Here is a 21,350-nt window from a genome sequence, read left to right on the forward strand (position 1 = left end):
CACTTTCAACACTTACACATGATCAATCACATCTAATCAGCTAATCATCACACATTGCATCCACAAAGCCATCAGCACGGTGGATAACTCTACACACTCCTCACACACACTCTTCACCCTCCTGCTGTCTGGCAAAACGGTACTGAAGCATTCAGGCCCTCACAAGCAGACTGTGTAACAGGTTCTCCCTTCAAGCCATTGAACTCGTCAATACCCAGAGACTGGAGTGACACACACACACTCATAATCAACTGTACATCATTGCACGCCCCCATTTCTGCTGCATTTTTCTATACTGAATTACCCCCTTGCACTTTATTCAGTACAAAACTGTGTACTGGTCTGCGCTGCACTGTCCCTTGTCAGTTATTGTGCTGTATTGTCTTGCACCCATGCACTTTATGTAGTACTCTGTAGGTCTATGTAGTGTAGTTAGTTCTTTGCTGTTTCCTGTAGTTCTGCGTTTTTATAACACCAGGGTCCTGGAGGAAGGTTTAAATGGTTAAAACAATAAAACCGTCATGACCTGACTAGATTGTTCTGTCAGTGAGGATTTAAATAAAGAACAAGAGTGGCCCTAACAGGGACGCTTTGTTCAGCCGTTTTTGTTAGTGACCTGATGCTATACTAAAACACGCCTCAGATGCACCTGAACTCCCACATACAGATAAAAAGTGACGTGTAGCCTATTTAAACTGTTATCAATAACAACTATTTTGAAGTATTTTAATGACCCCGAGTTCAGTTAAACCACTAAAGGTCGCAATTTAGTTTCCATTTTGCCAAAACAGTCTGCTGCCTAACAGTCCAGCATTCCCAGCCATGAACTGTGTTATCAGGCAAACTAGAAATTCACAGCAGAGTTGGATAATTGCGATGGCATTACCACAGACGTGAGTCACAATTATGAGTATGATTGTGGAGGTTTTTATGTTTTAGCATTCTGTTTCCATGGAAAATGTCACGCTTGCTCATAGTCACCAATTACGATCTAATCAGTCTCGGCTGTGTAATTAACACACTAAACCACACGTTTCCATCTCACTGATTTGATACCTATTGATCATCAAATATCTTATAATGTCTCTTTAATCCTTGACCTACCAGCTTTTCTAATCATACAGTTACCACATAATATTACCTCTGATTAAAAATCTGTCTTTTATTATTTTTATCTGTTATTCTGAGCATATTGTAGGTTAAAATTTCAAGTGTTAGCCACATTCAACAAAGACAGATATGGAGTTCGCATCAGGTGGTTGAATATGGGCATATAGTATGTACAATGGAAAAAATAATTGACTTCAAGACAATAGTGCAACACAAAACATAGAACATAGTAACCCTAAAACATGACTACATAAAGTGCAGTAGTGTCTAAGACAAACACAAGTGCAGCACTATACACAAGGGATTATGGGTAAAGCTGTACAGTACCCTTCAATCAAGGTGTGCACTAGACAGCAAACTTGATTTCCGTTCCTTTCACTTTTCCTGGTGGGAGATAAGAAGGTCAGTCCAGACATTGCTATCCCCAGCCTCAAGATTCAACTCCTTCTGAGGGATCTCAAGATTTTCTATCTGTTAGCTATAATCTCTCGAGCAGTTCCTGGGCCTGATTTGTAGTATTGCCATTTTTGTAGGGTGCCCAAACTACCATATGTTGTTCCTCTCAATTTAAAATCTAAATTTAAAAGAATGCTTTTATTATGACCACACATACATAGCTTAGGAGGTTGTGGTCAGAGCGCAGGGGCAGCTATGATACAACACTCCTGGAGCAGGCAGGGTTATAAGGGCCTTGTTCAATTGCTCAACAGTGGCAGCTTAGTGGTGCTGTGGCTTCAACCCCAACCTTCCAATCAACAATCCAGACCCTTAACCACTTGAGCCAGCCTGCTGAGGAACCTCATATCCAGTGCCAGTACTTTTGGCCTTATTATTATGTTCATCACCTACAGCATGTGACGATAGTTGATGATGAGATCTCTTCACAAACCAAGCTCCTTCTTCTCAAGCACATTACAGCAGTTATATTGCTATAGTTGATCCGATCAGTTCAAGAACAAGATCCCAAGTTGCCTAAACTCCTGTGACCTGAAGGAAGCATCCTACTCTTTTCCCAAAGAGAACTATGACCTCTGACTTGGAGATGCTAGTTTTCACTTCACCCACATAACTCTTAGCAGTGAAACATTTGAGTGTGTGCCAGATATCTAATTTAGATGGTGTGGAGAAAGGCTAGGAAGTTCTACTGTGTAAATATTAATAAGTAATAAAAATCCACAGTTTTTGTGGTAGGGCATGCGAGGGATGTATACTGGAAGTTACTCTCTGAATATATTGCCATGATCATCCTCTGCAAACATCAGCCTAGATATTATCTGTAATTTTTCTCTCTCAATTTATTTTTCATAACCACTCTCTCTATCTTTTTCAGTGAAACAGAGTCAAAGGAGGCACTTGACTGCTCCACGTACCCTCATCCATGACACTGACAGCTCTTCCACAAGCCCTCGGCCTCTTTCTCCTGCGAGCAGAGCCGCCACCTCACTGCTCTCTGAGATAATCGAGCAGATGGAGGAGGCTTCACACAAGAGCGATGACCATCAAGAGAATGAACACACTGATTAGTGATCATCGAGAAAGAGTTATGCTATATAGCCAAATATTTATGGACATTTGACCATCACTTCCACATTTGTTTAGATTTATAGATTTAATTCCCTTTTTTATAATAAGCTTCACTATTTCTGTGAAGACTTTCCACTATATACACAAGACCATTAGTAAGGTCAAGCACTGATGTCAAGTGAGGAGGGCTGGAGTGCAGTCTGCATTTCAGTTCATCCCAAAGGTTTTTCAAAAAGGTTGAGGTCAGGGCTCTGTGCAGGACACTTGAGTTTTCCCTCTCCATTCTTGCTATTGCTAAAACCATGTATTCATCTACTGTGCTTTGTGCACAAGGGCATTGTCATGGTGGAAGTGGTTTGAGCCTCTTAGTTCAAGTAATGCGACATAATACAAAGATATCCTACACAAATGTGTTATGTCATTGTCTCCCGCTTATCCGGAGTTGGGTCGCGGGGGCAGCAGTCTAAGCAGGGATGCCCAGACTTCCCTCTAACTAGATACTTCCTCCAACTCTTCCAGGGGAAGAGGGGGTCAGCCGAGAGACATAGTCCCTCCAGCATGGGTCTTCCCCGGGGTCTCTTCCCGGTGGGGCATGCCTGGAACACCTCCCCTGGGAGACGTCCAGGAGGCATCGATAACAGATGCCCGAGCCACCTCAACTGGCCCCTTTCGATGTGGAGGAGGAGCGTCTCTACTCCAAGCTCCTCCTGGGTGACAGAGTTCCTTACCCTATCTCTAAGGGAATGCCAAGCCACCTTACGAAGGAAATTCATTTCGGCCGCCTGTGTCCGGGATCTTGTCCTTTCAGTCATGACCCAAAGCTCATGACCATGAGTGAGAGTAGGAACGTAGATTGACTGGTAAATCGAGAGCTTCGCCTTTCGGCTCAGCTCCTTCTTTACCACAACAGACCGGTACATAGACTGCATTACTGCTGCCGCTGCACCAATCCGTCTGTCGAGCTTACGCTCCGTCCTTCTCTCACTCGTAAACAAAATCCCGAGATACTTAAACTCCTCCACTTGAGGGAGGAACACCCCTCCAAACTGGAGTGGACAAACCACCTTTTTCCGGTCGAGAACCATGGCCATGGATTTGGAGGTGCTGATCCTCATCCCAGCCGCTTCGCACTCGGCTGCAAACCACCCCAGTGCATGCTGTAAGTCCTGGCTTGAAGGAGCCAACAGGGCAACATCATCTGCGATCATCGACCTCCGGCCTAGGGTGTCCTGGTACCACGTGTACTGATGGGCACCCTTATTCTTGAACATGGTGTTCATTATGGACCGTGGCTAGCACAGAAGTCCAATAACAGAGCACCACTCGAGTTCAGATCAGGGGGGCTGTTCCTCCCAATCACGCCCCTCCAGGTAACAGTCCTTGCCCACATTGGCGTTGAAGTCCCCCAGTACAACTAAGGAGTCCCCAGTCGGGGCGCCTTCCAGCACCCCTCGTAGGGTCTCCAAGAAGGTCGGATACTCCACACCGCTGTTTGGCCCATAAGCCGAAACAACAGTGAGACACCAACCCGAAGGCGCAGGGAAACCACCCTCTCGTTTACTGGGGAAAACTCCAACACATGGCGGTTGAGCTGGGAGGCTATACGCAAGCCCACCCTAGCCCGCCGCCTCTTACCATGAGGAACTCCAGAGTTCTAGAGGGTCCAACCTCTCTCAAGGAGTTGGGCTCCAGAGCCCAGGCTGTGCGTGGAGGCGAGCCCGACTATCTCTAGCCGGTACCGCTCATCCTCCCCCACCAGCTCAGGCTCCTTCCCCCCCAGTGAGGTGACATTCCATGTCCCAAGAGCCAGATTCTTTAACCAGGGTTTGGGTCGTTGAGGCCCCCGCCCATGACTGCTACCCAAATCACAAACTGCTACTCAAATCACCTGCACAAGTGTGTCCTTCCAAACTTGTGGCTAAAAGAACCACATGGATGTGATGGTCAGGTGTTCAGAAATGTTTGGCCATATAGTGTATAGTTTAAAATGTCATACTATTATCTTTATATTTTGTTATTTTTTTCTTGGATGCTGTTATTTTCTTGTGATAAACAGGTGACTTATAAATACCTGAATCAATCACCAAATAAAGCAGTTTATCCAGCAACATGTGGGTGGAAATTGTTTCATATTCAGTAGTATCTATCACAGAGTGCTTCCACACTCTATTCTTGTTTGCTTACAGACAAATAAAACTGACAAATGAACCACAGCATATCTTCAATACTGTGAAACGTTTTTTTGTTTTAAATAAATGTACAAGTTTTGTACAAATTGGTTCTAGTACACTTTCTGGTCTTCCTGCTTACTAATTCCACACCTGATGCCTTAAGTCTGACCTTTTGAATAAAAAGTGTGAGAATGGATATGGATTGAATTTCAGAATCTGCTTCATCAGTATGCATGAAAACTAAAGAAAAGAGGCCAGAGATGATCAGGGTTCAACATTTACAGTATTAAGCAGACACCCTTATCCACAGCAACTTACATTTAATATATATATATATATATATATATATATATATATATATATATATATATATATATATATATATATATATATACATAGGAAGGTCAGGTGTTCTGGAGCAACAGTATTGTCAAGTGCATTTGCAAAACCCATCAAGCACCATGATGAAACTGGCTCACATGAAGACCATCCCAGTAAAGCAAGACCAAAACTGCTGCAGAGAAGAAGTTCATTTAGAGTTACCAGCCTCAGAAATCACCAATTAACAGCACCTCAGATTAGAGCCGTTATGAAGGCTTTACAGAGCATCAGTAGCAGACATATCTCAATATCAACTGTTTAAAGGACATTATTGTGTATTTCGGCTGCCTTCAGCATTGTTTTACAATGTAGAAAGAAATAAACATCAGGAAAGACCATGGAATTACGGCAAAAATCGCGTTATGTCGCGCAGTTGGAACGGAATTCCGACATAAGTTGAGGACCTGCTGTATACAGCAGGTCCTCAACTTACGTCGGAATTCAAGTCATGTTTTGCAAAGGGGTCAAATACTTATTTCACTCAATAAAATGCAAATCAATGTATAACTTTTAAAAATGTGTTTTTCTGGATTTTTTTGTTGTTATTCTGTCTCTCACTGTTCAGATAAACCTACCATTAAAATTACAGACTGATCATTTCTTTGTCAGTGGGCAAACGTACAAAATCAGCAGGGGATCAAATAATTTTTTCCCTCACTGTATATATATATATATATATATATATATATACATACAGTATCTCACAAAAGTAAGTACACCCCTCACATTTTTGTAAATATTTGATCTTTTCATGTGACAACACTGAAGAAATGACACTCTGCTACAATGTAAAGTAGTTAGTGTACAGCCTGTACTGTATAACTGTGTAAATTTGCTGTCCCCTCAAAACACACAGCCATTAATGTCTAAACCATTGGCAACAAAAGTGAGTACACCCCTAAGTGGAAATGTCCAAATTGGGCCCAATTAGCCATTTACCCTCCCCAGTGTCATGTGACTTGTTAGTGTTACAAGGTCTCAGGTGTGAATGGGAAGCAGGTGTGTTAAATTTGGTGTTATTGCTCTCACACTCTCTCATACTGGTCACTGGAAGTTCAACATGGCACCTCATGGCAAAGGACTCTCTGAGGATCTGAAAAAAAGAACTCTTGCTCTACATAAAGATGGCCTAGGCTATAAGAAGATTGCCAAGACCCTGAAACTGAGCTGCAGCACGATGGGCAAGACCATACAGTGGTTTTACAGGACAGGTTCCACTCAGAACAGGCCTCGCCATGGTCCACCAAAGGAGTTGAGTGCACGTGCTCAGCGTCATATCCGGAGGTTGTCTTTGCTGCAGAGGTTGAAGGGGTGGGGGGTCAGCCTGTCAGTGCTCAGACCATACGCCGCACACTGCATCAAATTGGTCTGCATGGCTGTCGTCCCAGAAGGAAGCCTCTACTAAAGATGATGCACAAGAAAGCCCAAATACAGTTTGCTGAAGACAAGCAGACTAAGGACATGGATTACTGGAACCGTGTCCTGTGGTCTGATGAGACCCAGATAAATTTATTTGGTTCAGATGTTGACAAGCGTGTGTGGCAGCAACCAGGTGAGGAGTACAAAGACAAGTGTGTCTTGCCTACAGTCAAGCATGGTGGTGGGAATGCCAGCACTGGGGAGCTACAGTTCATTGAGGAACCATGAATGCCAACATGTACTGTGACATACTGAAGCAGAGCATGATCCCCTCCCTTCGGAGACTGGGCCGCAGGGCAGTATTCCAACATGATAACGACCCCAAACACACCTCCAAGACGACCACTGCCTTGCTAAAGAAGCTGAGGGTAAAGGTGATGGACTGGCCAAGCATGTCTCCAGACCTAAACCCTATTGAGCATCTGTGGGGCATCCTCAAATGGAAGGTGGGGGAGCGCAAGGTCTCTAACATCCACCAGCTCTGTGATGTCATCATGGAGGAGTGGAAGAGGACTCCAGTGGCAACCTGTGAAGCTCTGGTGAACTCCATGCCCAAGAGGGTTAAGGCAGTGCTGGAAAATAATGGTGGCCACACAAAATATTGACACTTTGGGCTCAATTTGGACATTTGCACTTAGGGATGTATTCACTTTTGTTGCCAACGGTTTAGACATTAATACAAATTGTAAACAAATTGTGTTAATGTTTTGGCTAAATAATATTAAGAAATCAGTATTTGGTGGAATAACCCCGATCTGCATGTGTTTTGGCTCCATGATCTCCACCAGTCTTTCACATTGCTGTTGGGGAACTTTATACCACTCTTTTTGCTAAAAAGCAAACAGTTCAACTTTGCTTGATGGTTTGTGACCATCCATCTTCCTCTTGATGACATTCCAGAGGTTTTCAATAGGGTTCACATCTGGAGATTGGGCAGTGGTCTCTTATTTTTTTTTCCAGAGCTGTATATATAAATATGTGTATGTATGCACACAAAAACACAAAATACAAATAGATTTAACTTTTTCACTTTAGGTAGATTTAGTTACAGAGAAAATAAACAGTAGAAAATGCCACAATGCTGTAATTTTAATTAGCCAACTGGCTAATTCCATCTGCTGGCTGCTGGGCAACACAGATATAATGACAATGTTGATTATTCAAGAACCTAGTGTTTATAGTTATTGACACAAGCTGAGACACTGAGAAACTATAATTTGCATGGTGTAAGATTAAGCACAGTCCAGCAAGAAGAAATCTCACAGTTTGTATGTGATGGTTGCTGTGCTTGGATTTTATCTTTGTGCTTCTGTCAGAAAAGGCACAAATGTAATTACTTTCTAAAATAGCTGTACTGGCTGGCCACAATAGCAAATGGGACTGATAAAAATCCTTTTTCTTTTTTCCCCTCAAAAAATCTACTTGCATTTTGTTTTTGTTGACTGCTATATCACAGAAAAATGTGGAAAAAGCTCTGACATGATTTATCAAGGTTTTTTTTTTTTTTTGTGAATCACAGATGGCCACAATTTTATAAGGGATGTGAAAATGTATTGTATCCAGTATACTAGTGACTGACTGTTTTGAAACCATCAAGGCTGAGCACATAATAGTCATATAAAGTCCACATAAAATACTGGAGAAACACAATCAATGAAAGACACAGCACTATTGCTGCTTGCTGTATTGTTGGGGTTTTTTTGTCTATTGAAGCAAGGCAAACAGAAAATCTGTGCTTGCTGTTAGTCATCTCTTTTGTTCAAACCACACAGAGCTTAAGGTTTCTGGACAATGTTTTTTTACTTCTAGTTTCTTCTCTAAAGGTATTTTGAAAAAACAATGATTAATGTAGTGATGCAACTCATTTCTGTATTTTATGTGCATCTTTGCATTCATTGCCAAGAATAATATTCAATCTTCTGTCCCTGGATGCCTTCAAATGCAGACAAACCTACAGTCTGCAGACCTTCCACTTCACCAAGCACTTGAATTACTCTTTTTCATTCATTTCTTTCATGCTGTATTAACCTCCTCTAAAAGAGTTTTTTTAGCTAAATTGTATGCAGAGTCCCTGAGCTAATGAACCAGCAAGAGGATGTTTATTTATCTATGTATTTGTTTGTTTGTAAAGGCAATAATACTAATTTAGCCAGACTTATATAATGTTTCACTCGGTTTAATCACCTGACATGACTCTCACTGGTAGGCCGCACGAATCTACAGTCTGATCCACATAGAAATCAGCCCCAGCCTCTACTACATGTTATTCTATACATTTTTACTTATGAATGATGTTGGTCCAGTTGTTCTTGTTTCCATATAAATCCTTACATTTAAAGCCATTTTGAGGTCGTTGCACTGCAATTGCAGAATAGTCGTACTGAATGCGCGTCAATCAGTGCCCTAGTTCAATAGTCAGGGCAGTGATCAGGGAGTCAGCTATTTTAAGGGCTGCATCTCAATCACTGAATCCTTCCAGTGAATTGAAAAGCTGCTCCCTAAAACAAATCCCACAATGCACCACAAAAACCAGGGAACATCAGAAAAAATCCCTGAGATGATATGAGAAAGAAACCATAAGAGAAACTCAAACTCAAAATGGGAACCTCATCCTTATCAGGGTGATATCAGAGCGTGTGATTATAAATAATGTCCTTACTACATCTGTATATAGTCAGGTAGGCTTGTGCAACCAGGAGCTTTTGAGCCATTTACAAATCAATGCAATTTCTGAATAGATTTTACACTAATTCCTTCCTTCCTTTAAACAGCAGTTTAAAGTCAGTGCCACGGTCTTCAAGCGTTTCTATCCACAGCAGTCCCATGGGTCTCCAGGCTGTCTATGTGGGTCCATCCTCAGGGGCAGTGAGCATCAAGTGTTGAGACTCCAACCTGAGAGAGAGAGAGAGAGAGAGAGAGAGAGGGAGATAGAGAGAGAGAGAGAGAGAGAGAGAGAGAGTATGTATGAGATCATGTAATGGTTAATGACAATGCACATTATATGCAAAGTGCAGGCAGGGACTCATAGCAGCAGAGGACTCATAGGAACGGAGGATGTGACAGCATCCAAACATCCCAATCACTAAACACTGTATTCCAAATAACCTTCCAGATCTGCTCCTTTACATAAGAATTCATTCATGTAACTAAATAAAGGTGTTTTCAGTCTGGACTTAAACACTGAGACAGTCTGAGTCCCAGAAACTAAAGGGTTTATTTTTTAATCCAAGTTAGATGGATGTTTTAGAACCTTTAAGGGGTATATTATTATTATTATTATTATTATTATTATTATTGTTGTTGTTGTTGTTATCTAAACATTTAGATAATACAACTAACTCAAACACAGTATAAATTTATTTAAACAAAAACTACAATATGTCATAAAGATTGTTTCTAGGGTTGATAACACTACTCCACCCACTTACTGAAGTGTTTCTAGCATTTCATTAGTAATTATTTCACAAATGTAATAAGAATGAACTTAAGTCATTTATAAACATCTTGCAGCGAAACACAGAGTAAAAATTCCAAAATAAAAAAAACAAACAAAAAAAAAGTAATGGAATTGATTTTATCCTTATTCATTATTTCAATTATAGAAAGGTTTTAATCTGAAATCTCCAAAGGTTCTCATGTCACCGTTTTCTATTGGTCAAGTACAGAAACCCAAGCGTCTATACAGAACACCAAAGAACCCCCTTTTTTTTTTTAAAGTGTACTTTACTGTATATTTGGCAACCCAGGTTGCCAGCACCTGACTGTCAAATCTACATTTTTAACGTCATTATTAATAAGATTATTAGAGACAATGAAATAATCCTTAGTTTTGAAGTGCCACCTGTGTCAGAGCTGCTGTTTTCTTTCTCAGCAGAAGGATCCAGTGAGTGCATTTCAGACAAACAACTGAAATAAACTTTCATCTATAAGCAAACGTGGTAATGACATTCTGGTCGGCGCGCGCGGGCGCGTAATAGAAAGTGTGTAGGTTGCAAAGGGTAGAAGACGAACTGGTAGAACAACTACAACAAACTGCAACACTCCTCTGCGGCCATGCCTTACGATTAATCCTGTATCCAGGAAGTGCTACTTCCGTGCTCCGAGAGCGCGCCTGTCCCCAGAGTGTCGCGTGCGTCGGATTAGATAAACGCGTTCGCTCGAGGAGAACCGCACAAGAACGCGACGCGGAGACAATGCGTGAATCTCTACGCTTTCAAGTCGCACCTTGACACGAGCAGGCGCGTGGAAATGTGACGCCCGGGCATGGGATATTACAGGAAGCGCGCGTGCATGACACGGTTGTGACTATGACATGGTGAGTCCTGAACTCGAGCAAGTTTATGTAACACAGCGTCTTACACAATAATAAACGCAGTGCTTTATACACGACCAGAGGGAAGAAGAATCGAAAAGAAAAGATTCATTTAGGAGTTGCAAAAGAAGTCCACGAGTTAACCAAAATGTTGTCACTCCTCGTATGGAAATGGTCAAAGTCTGTCCGTATCTGACATCCAGTTATTCCTGTAGAGATTGTGTGGACGGTACAGATGTGAGATCCACCATATAGATATAGAGAATGTACTTCTAGAGAAGGTCCAAGGTCACATGTTAATTTATAAACAGCAGCGCTTTGAAACCAATCCTCAAGCTGACTGGACAAATGTCTTCACATTCTGTTAGGTTCAGGAGATGAGCACAACAATGAGATTTTCTAGGTATTGTGTGGACACCCGAAACCTTTCATAGTGCAAAAGTCGGAGACCTTTCCTTAAAATTGGGAATAACCAGAAAATCTAGAAATAAAGTAAATGTACAATAGCTTTAATATTTAGTATACATCATTCAGCACTATTTCTAGGTTCCTATTTAAATGCAGTTTAATAAGAATGTGAACTGCTTTGTTAAGTAAAGCACGTGTTCAAGATGATGATATGACACGAGTTATCAGGTACATCAGGTTTTAGACAATTCTGGAGTCCGTGCCAGCTCACTGTAGCAAAAGAAGGACATGCCAAATACTTAAATATTGCGAAATCCATGTAGATATGAAAGCTCAGGTTGCTGTTGATAATATAATCGAAATAAATGATTTTTTGAATGATTACATTTACAATACATAAATGCATAATATGAGCATTTCACTAGTGTTTACAGACAGTTGCCACCCCACCCCCACCCCCTGTATGCCCCTTCAGTTTAGGAGAAATATAAAATAGAAATCTCCTCCAAATAACTTGAGATATTTCCTGTAATTTCATGTAAATCATTATATTTTTTTGTTTCAGATTTGATTAAATCATTATATTTTTCTGTCTGACTCCAGAAAAGACACGTTTACTTTTTACTTCTAAAATCAGTTCAGAAACCAGACCTGAGCAATGTCCATTTTATAGCAAGGGCCAAGAATATTGCTGGTTTATTTTTATTTTTTGAAAGTCAACATTAAATATTTTAGACCTGATTGTTAAGTCTGTTTTTGTTCACAATCATAAAAAAACAAGATTTGATTAATTTATTTATTTTATTTTTTTTTAGTAATTTTAGGTATAATGTGTTATGCCTTTCTGTTCATGGACAATCCTTTCCATATAATTAAGTTAATCAAAAACATGAAATTGCTGATTTTTATATTTTTGAGATAAAACTGAAAGTCTGAGTTTGTTGTCGCTTTAATATGACCGCTGAAGCGGAGATCTGTATCAAATAAAACATCAGGAGTTTTAGTGATTTGTGGCTTTCAGTGCATTCGATCTGTTAAATCTTTCAACCTCTGTTTTGTCCTTGGTGAGGTAAAGAAGGTTTTGAGGCATGTTTTTTCCCATCAGTGTGCTTAAAGCTTTTACACAGTAGACCTGCAGGACTCCAGTTATTGCGTGAGAGTGTTGTTGAAGTGGATGTTGTAGCTGTGGATGTTATTTTCCTGCAGAATTCGGCCTAGTGGAGGCATATAAAAGTTTAAAAAGCGGGCGCTCTCTGACTCAACCTTGAGAGATATTTCCTGTTTAGTCTGCGTTTAAAAGCAAACTTTGATTTATGGAAAAGGTTTATGTGTAACTTTATTTTGTAATTGAAGTGATGACTAAAAAAGGATGTTGAAGTGGTGTAATGAGGCCCAAAAATGTAGCAGAGTTGATGTTATCACCCCAACGTGCTTTCCCGTAACAGCAAGTCTTGAAGTATTTAATAGCTTTAATACCACGGCAACCCTAACTTTATTTATTTCTAGATGGATTTTTCTAGAAATTCCCTTTGCATTTCTACATTTTATGTTATTAAACATCAGCGAGACAAAAACTTTCATCACTTACATTATAGCAGCTAGGAATGATGGAACAGCCACTTCAGCACTTTCTCTCGACGGAGATAAGACAAAAAAACATGCTGCTATTTACAGAGAGATCCTCTGACACTGGAGACTCCCTCCAAAATTGCAATATAAACGTTTGCTTACGGAAAGGTTCAACACGCAAGCGTGAATTTGTTTCTCTTTGTTAAATAAAGAGTTGTTTATTAGTGTATATATATATATATATAGAGCACCCGCTGTGCAAGTTCAAATGAACTAGTAGTCGCTATAGAAGTAATAATAATAATATTATATAATAATAATAATATAGGAATAATATTTGATCGAGTGCATTATCATAACCGTATGATTTTTCAGATTAGATTAAATCAGATTTAACTTTATTGTATCGTGCGAAGTACAAAGCCGTTGACATGCAGTTAGCATCTAATCAGAAGTGTATAGTGGAATATTACAATAAATTACTAATAAAGAAATGAAATAATAATAAAAAAAAAAAAACAGCTGAAACTACCATGTGAGCTGCTGTTGTAGAAAAGAATCTGAGACCGGTGATGTGGTCAAGGGATTTATGATTTAGATTAAGATGAAGTGATTAAAGTGTGAATTTATTCATAGATCAGATTCAACAGCTTCCATAGTTCGTGTTAGGTATGTATGTAAATAAGTGGTGTAAATAGCACATGCAGTATATCCCACACACACATAGTACACATCCCCAGAAGTCACATTTTGGCTGTGTTTCTCACGCTTAGATGTTTATATAACCCAGTATTTCTCAACTTGCCCCTCACTGTTTTTTCAGTTGCTTTCATTTAACATATCACACGCAACTGCTGCTACAACACGAAAGAGAAGCTAGAGCAGTGCATGGGCTTGAAAACACTGATCTGGGTCAAGATATGGACTTCTCTATATTCTATAGCACATACATTCACATTGCAGAAACTCTTAGCTTAGTTAACTGCTTTAAGGCATGTCAGCTCTGTCACATGTCAGGAACATTGTGTACTTTAACTGCACTTGAAAAACCTCAGGGTTTTTTTTTTCTGGGTTTCTTGACTTTACACCCCTCAGTGGCTTTGTCTGTACTGTCTGAGTACTGGCTCGTGTAGTAATGCTGCCAGATTGGTCATGTGTCATAGCTAATGAGGCTGATTATTCATTAACCATGACCTGGATAAACTGAATTTATGAATAGATGCGCTTTATTTTTATCCAAGTCGCCTCCAAGAGTAGAGGAATATGCTGTCTTGAAAGTGTACCAGCATTTTCCTGAAGGTTTTGTCGTGTCCATGCATGATCAGGAGGCCCTTCTGTGTTTACATGCCTTCATTGACAAAACAAAGTCTATTCTTAACCTAACAGGAGATTAGAAGAGGAAGAACTGAGGGCATGAAGCCTTTATTATCACCACACATACATTACAGCACAGTATTTTCTTCATATATCCGAGCTGAGGAAGTTAGGCTCAGAGCGCAGGGGCAAGGGCCTTGCTTAGGGGCCCAACAGTGGCAGCTTGGTGGTGCTGGGGCTTGAACCCTGATCTTCTGATCAACAACCCAGAGCCTTAACCACTGGAGCTGCCACTTTACCTTGAGATTACAAAATTCCGTAAGGAATAACACAAGACTCAAGACTTTATCATATTTGAGTCGTTAATAAGCAACATTTTAACTCATTATATTTACTTTTAACATGATGGTCTATCCATGAAATAAGTTCCTGCTGCTGCTTACATTATAAACAGTTGCTATTTCATTGTTTTTAAAAAAGCATCGTGAGACTCCTTCCGTAAAATGTTATAATTATATATTTTTCTTATTTAACAAGACGCTTGTTGAGATTATGTAAAGATTAGATGATGTAGATACAAGTCCCTGTGTATGAGCTGTTACTATAGAAGCGAAACATTAGACCGAGCGCTTTAATCTAAACCCATTGTTCCTGTGTTACTGTCCGATCCACATGGTTAAATAAACTGAATCCACAATCCGATTAGAGAACGTAACCGTGCTGTGCTATAAACAGATTTAAGAATTTAAATTCCGAATACTATCGAGCGAGGAATGCCTGAAAGCGCTTTCCGTCCATGTGTTTATCGAGTGCCTGAGTGAGATATGAGTGAACAGGTTTCCTGTTATTTTCCCCACACAAGGAAATGTGCCAGATTCCTTCTCCATTGTAATTGCCGCAGGGTGAAGATGAAGACTGGAACATTCCTTTTACACCTGATGAAATTTTGTCATTTGGAAAATGCAGAAAAGGAATATAATTGTTAAATCGTTCAATTAGAATAAACAGTTTGTGGAGCATGCGTTATTCAATTATGTCATGGAACCAGGGGAAAAAGTGCTTTGAATGTTGTATGTTGTGGTAAATAAATTGTTTGCTATTAGCAGTAGAATTAAATGAGACAGTAGCATGGTTTGCGTAATTTCCAATTAGTAATTTCCACTCGTGATATGTGATGTGTGTGTTAGAAATGTGGGGTTTTGTTTAGTTGAGGAACCCTTCTGCTAAAAGTGCCTCATTACATTATTGCAGTGTTTTTTTTTGGAAGACCACAACGATTTAAAGCCCCTTCTAATGAGTGTGTGTGTGTGTGTGTGTGTGTATGTGTGTGTGTGTGCGCAGCATGAAGGTCTAACTGCACTACTGCCTGTGATGATAATGATGGGTGAAGTGTAGCGTGTCGTATGGAGACACAAACATCAGCACAATAACATTAACACAGAAATCTGAGAAAGCAAATATTTAACCTTTTGCTGCTTTTATGTCTAAATAAAAAGATTTTATATACAGCACAGTAAAATGATGAATTACTCAGCTTTATTGAAGAGTTTAAGGACCAACGACTCAAGTCAAATTGAGCGAACTGCTCCTGACTTGATGTATATATCCAGAGTTCCCATGAGTAACCTCCACTTTTCATAGTTTTTACTTCTTTTCCATAGACCTGTATGGAGTGTGAGTGTACTCTACTGTCTAGTCTCATATCTGCTGACAATAATGGCCTGCAGAGCTGATAAATAAGACAGTTTATAAATCTAATATCCTAATATCTGTCTTTTGAAAAGAAGGGCCTGAAAAATTCATGTTTCTGTCAGCTATTGATGGAAATTACAGCTCTCTTCAGTGCTCCAGCTCATTCAGTTCTGCTCACTCTTACTCTACAGTCCAGTGTATTAATGTTAGAAGCGTTGTATCATTTTGTTTGGAACACTAAAGTTTTTTTCTGGAAATCTAGTTGAAGACAAATGACACGAGACACACGTCTCATTCACCGGAGTGATGTCAGCCATCTTTATTTTTTATTTTTTTCCTAATTTTTTTTGCCTCATCCAGCTTTTGGTAGCTCTTCCTCTATGTAAACAACATGTTGATTGCTTAAACATTCCACACTTTCTTCGGTTGAATAAGTGCTTCATCCGAGTTCTCCTTCTTCTTGAAATTTTTCACGACTCACACTAATTAATTAATTGAATTTATGAATGAATGAATGAATGAATGAATGAACAGAAATATTTTTTGCCTCATGTCTTTGCCTAATTAAAAAGATTTATTTCCTTTCATGCTGATAACTGCAGATAGACTCTTCCTGTCTTACAGCCTGATTAACACAACCTGCACAGATCAAATGTTAAAAATAGGTTCCCATGGAAGCATATTAAAGAAAGTACACTGTAAGAGGAGAAAAACGCAACCAAATTAATGTGAGTCTGCTGCCGACGTGCAGGATTTTTTATTCTTGTTGCATGTTTTTTTTACCTTCCGTTTTTTCCCTGTGTTTGTCTGCTTTGCATTTTGCATAGTCTTCTCATAAATCCGTTTTAGATGTGTTTGCATGAGTGTGACTCGGATTATAGGAGTGTGTGCTGCTAATGCACGGTGTAAAGTCGATCTTTGTTCAACATGTGCTGCAGGCGTCAGGTCTGGTTCATTCCCTACTCCAGTTGAGAGTTCCTTTTCCCTAGAGGTGGTTATTCCCTACAGAAGACTGTTTTCACTTTTTGCTAATTTTTATAATTTAAATACCCATGGTGTATGTCTTTCTAAATCATGCGGCTTATGTGATCTCTTGTAACAGGAACAGATTTTTACATGATGTTTTACCTGGACAAAAAAAAAAAAAGAGTTATAAATCTGGGATGAACCCGTGATTAGTATGATGAGGAATTTTATTGAGCAATTACACAATTATACTTCCCGGATATTTTTTTGTGGTATTTTAAGCAGCTAGCATGTTTAAGAAGAACACAGATAACCATAATTGCTTCCTACTGAAACCTCTGAAGAGAAATGATACCGATTTACTGTTCAATTTCTATTTACTTTCTGCCACAACAAATTCACTAAGAAATGATTTTAATTTATAAGAAAATACAACATTTACACCTATAACACTCAGAATTCCCCATAGGTGTTCAGTTGGGTTCAGATCAGGAGACATACTTGGCCACTTGAATCACTTTCACCCTGTTCTTATTCAGAAATCCAGCAGTGGCCTTAGATGTGTGTTTAGGATCATTGTCATGTTGGAAAAGTGCAACAGCTAAGGGCATGGAGTGATGGTAGCATCTTCTCTTATATAGCAGTACATCTGTGAATTCATGATACTATCAATGAAATGCGGCTCCTGGACACCAGCAGCACTCACGCAACCCCACATAAGGACACTGCCACCACCATGCTTTATTGTAGGCACCATGCATTTTTCTTTGTTCTCCTCACCTTTTCGACACCATACAGTTTTGAAGGCATCAGTTCCAAAGACAGTTATCTTGGTCTCATCACTTCAGAGTATAGAATCCCAGTAGTCAGCATGGGCCCTGGGGCTTTTTTGTGCATGGGCTTTAGGAGAGGCTTCTTTCATGATGGGCACCCATGCCTCTGCAGTGTATGCCATATTGAGCCATGGCAAACAGTCACCCCCAGTTTGGCTTTCTACTTCTTTAGTGATATTGGAGAGAACTTGCATGGCGATTTTCTTCAACGCTTCTCATCAGAAGGTGTTAACTTCCGTAGACGGCCTGGACGTCTCTGTGAGATGGTTGCAGTTCCATCTTTGTTAAATTTTTGTATCGCTTTTGCTACAGTATTCTGATTTATAAGTAAAGCTTTGCTGAACTTCTTGTAGCCTTCACCTTTCTTGTGTAAAGAAATTATTTTCTTTCTCAGGTCTTGTGACATTTCTCTTCCCTGTGGTGTCATTGCTGAGAGCAGGAAATGGGAAGAGGCTTTCTTTGTTAAGTAACGCTCTTTTATAGTCAACTCTTATAGAACTCGCTCTTTTATGTCTGCTGGACACCTGTTAAATGACCAGTTAGACTCATCTGTGGTTGAATTCTTCTTAATTAGAATTGTGTAGTCTAAAATTTAGCTTTGCTCCCATTGGGGTGTAGTCATTTTTGCAACATGGTCTTGAACGAATTTGTTTGGAAAATTACTTTTTTGTGTGTGCAAATTAACAAATCTTGTTTGCAATCAATGGCCCACATTTGTGGGAGTATTTTGTAGTAAAGTATCCCATAGAAAGGGTTTCTGACCAATCTGTTGGGGTATGCTGAGCGTTGTACGTGTTTTGAATACTGAACAAAATCTTTACTGGTATGCATGAGCCGTCTATCTTATTATTTATCTCTTACCTTGAAACTACCAAATGTTTATGGATCATCGCCACATCTTGCCAATTTTCTGTCTGTTAAAAAAAACAACCCATCACCCAGATTAACACTGAGGCCACATTTCCTTTTGCATTAACAGCATTACTTATTATCTCATTTATACAGCTGAGGGATAAGGGCTTTGCTCAATGAGGCAGCAGTGGCAGTTTGGCAGTGCTGAGATCTGAACTCACGTCCTGCCGATCAGTAGTCCAACGGCTTAACCACCGAGTTACGTCTGCCCTTTACTGGAACTGACAGACTCGGAGATAGTAACAACACAAAAGAGTCACAGGAGAACGAGAGAGTGAGGAAATGCAATATAGTGAATATGTTCCAAAAAGAAACCTAAGTGACATACTGCTGCAACTGGAAATGAAAGCGGTGAAAAAGGCTCCGTTAAAATAGTGCTGTGATTAAAGTATGACTCCAGTCCATCTGCTCAGTCTGAAGCATTTAAGATAATAATGGACTAGCAAATTCTTTCACAATTTTTTTTCCTGCCTTCAGCATAACTACCTGAAACCTGACATTAGTACTGAACAGCAGTTAGTGCTTCATGTGCCAGCTTTTATATCACAAAGCAAAAGAAACCAGCTCTGCGCTGAAGCCATTTAGTTCTGGTAATTAAAGTGCCTTGAAATAAATCCAGAAAGTTTTTTTTTTATTTTTTATCAGAACAAAGTGTTCAGATCTTCTGATAATAAAGTCTGTTCAAATCAAGTCTGGCTCATTTCCCTTTCTGATGGACGTCTTGAGGTCCGTTCATACATCGTATTAACATAATCATGTGATCGGATCACGAGTGGCTGAGCATTAAGGTTCAGATTTTACTTACTTAACTACTTAAATCACTTCAGTCCTGCACATTTACTGCGTGCTTTTTCCTGCATCTGGTGTCTAATTTGCGTTGCTGTCACCCATCACATGACAGCTGCTAAGCGGGGAGGGTGAAGGATACAGAGTGCTTTCTTTGAGACTTTCACAGCTCTGTTTTTGAACGGCTGCTACACCTTTCACACTGAATGCACTGACTCTTCCTCTACGGTGAGGTCACAGACGCAGACGATTGGCTAGTGTTGGTCTGATTGACAGGACACATCCGTCCTACACAGACGGTGTGCTCTTTTGGAGACGGCGATTGCATAAACGAGATTAAACTCTTTTGCTTTTAATTTGCTATTATTAAGGTATTAAATTTTTATTATTATTATTCTCGTGACTCATTTCCATTGGAAACTCTTTGTGGGCAAGACGATGCTGCATGAACAAGCATGAAGAAAAGCTGTAGGTTTGACAAACTGAATTAATATCAGATATATGAATGAACTGAGAATTACTTTTATACCAGTCATGTGAGGTAGATTTGGGGGCTCAGGTGGAGCAGGTTGTTATTTATCCTTTTGTCATTTATGAATGAAAAATAAACTGAATGAAATAAAAATGATTGAAAAGAATTGTAAGTCTCAATCAGTGAACAATTCATAACTTAAATAGACTTCATTTTAAAACAAATAAACCTAAATAGACTTCATTTTAAAACTAGGGTGAATTTCTTGGCTACACTATTGTACCATTTGAGCATATAGTACACACTTATAGAAGGGAGGTTTTTTTAATAATTGCACTATCCACCCAGATGAGGATGAGCTTCGTTTTATGTCCTCACCTCTGTCATCTCTGGCTTGCCTATTGTTAAAAGTGTGATACAAATAGAATTGAATTAAACTGAATTACTTCAACAGCAGCCCAAGGACACTTGAAGTATTCAAGCATAAATCACCACTTGTGATTACTTAGTCCATATCCAGGACTCACAGGGCTCGATACGAAGAGTTTATTTTTTCTTTTCTCCCTGATTTTCACTGAAGGGCACAATAATTACTTTATTCTTTGCTGGCTTTTCACCTTCTATACTGGCTGCCATTTTTCCACCTTATTTTTTTGTGCTCTATATGAGTTGTGCATTGGTCTTGATCTCGGGTAACGATTTAGTTTTGTTCACAGGTTCAGTGTGAAAAATGACTTTGAGGTCACAGCTAAATTAAACGATAGAAAAGAAGCAGGCAGAGCAGTAGCCAACCAAAAGGATGTGGGCCGTGGTGTAATGATGAGACGTGATGATTGAGAACAGTGGGTGTAGAGTGTGAACAGCGTGTAGTATATATTTTTTCTTACTCCCGATCAATGCTTCATAGCTATTAAAAGAATATTTCTGTCATGGTGTTAGTTTCAGATGCTATGTAGAACGTGTCTTGTAAATGTATATTAATACCATTTAAAAAAAACAACAACTTTTGAACATGTTGGACCTAAATATATTTCAGAAGAAAGTTCACAGTGTCACAGTGATTAAAAGTTTAGCTTGAAGAAGTTTGTGGTGAGAGAGAGAGAGAGAGAGAGAGAGAGAGAGAGAGAGAGTATGTGTAATATACCTGGTGGCACTACAAGCATACACAAACACCACAGAGCTTGAACTTTAGGTTAAGTAGCCTTTATTTGTCACATATACATTACTGCACAGGGAAACCTTTTCTTCACATGTCCCATCGTTTGTTGGTTGGGGTCAGAGCGCAGAGTCTGAAGCAATGGGTTGAGTGGCAGCTTGGCAACGCTGGGGCTTGAATCCCGATCTTCCAATCAACATCCCAGAGCCTTAACCACCTGAGCTAGCACCACCGCTTGAGCTTGACAGAGTGAAGGCTGTGCGTTTCTGTTGAGCTGTTTTGTGTTGTTCAGTTTTGAAATGACTGAAGGAGACTGAATAAACAC

General features: G+C 39.7%; 2 protein-coding genes across 4 annotated transcripts in view; both read left to right on the forward strand.

Annotated features, from left to right (window-relative positions):
* The window catches only part of LOC131353954 (calponin homology domain-containing protein DDB_G0272472-like), a 21,403-nt gene extending 16,547 nt beyond the window's left edge, over nucleotides 1-4,856 (forward strand). Inside the window, exon 23 of the mRNA XM_058391117.1 lies at nucleotides 2,441-4,856. Within this exon, the coding sequence (XP_058247100.1) occupies nucleotides 2,441-2,634 (194 nt within the window). The 3' untranslated portion in view covers nucleotides 2,635-4,856. The remainder of the gene's footprint in view (nucleotides 1-2,440) is intronic.
* A 5,578-nt stretch (nucleotides 4,857-10,434) lies between these two features.
* nr1i2 (nuclear receptor subfamily 1, group I, member 2) overlaps nucleotides 10,435-21,350 on the forward strand; it is a 45,693-nt gene continuing 34,777 nt past the window's right edge. For all 3 annotated transcript variants that reach the window (XM_058391807.1, XM_058391806.1, XM_058391805.1), the window contains exon 1: nucleotides 10,435-10,920. Coding sequence is in view for 1 of the 3 variants with exons in the window: in XM_058391805.1 (XP_058247788.1) it covers nucleotides 10,918-10,920 (3 nt within the window). In the remaining 2 variants the exon portion in view is untranslated. The remainder of the gene's footprint in view (nucleotides 10,921-21,350) is intronic.

Source organism: Hemibagrus wyckioides, linkage group LG06 (assembly GCF_019097595.1).
Source record: "Hemibagrus wyckioides isolate EC202008001 linkage group LG06, SWU_Hwy_1.0, whole genome shotgun sequence".
NCBI lineage: Eukaryota > Metazoa > Chordata > Actinopteri > Siluriformes > Bagridae > Hemibagrus > Hemibagrus wyckioides.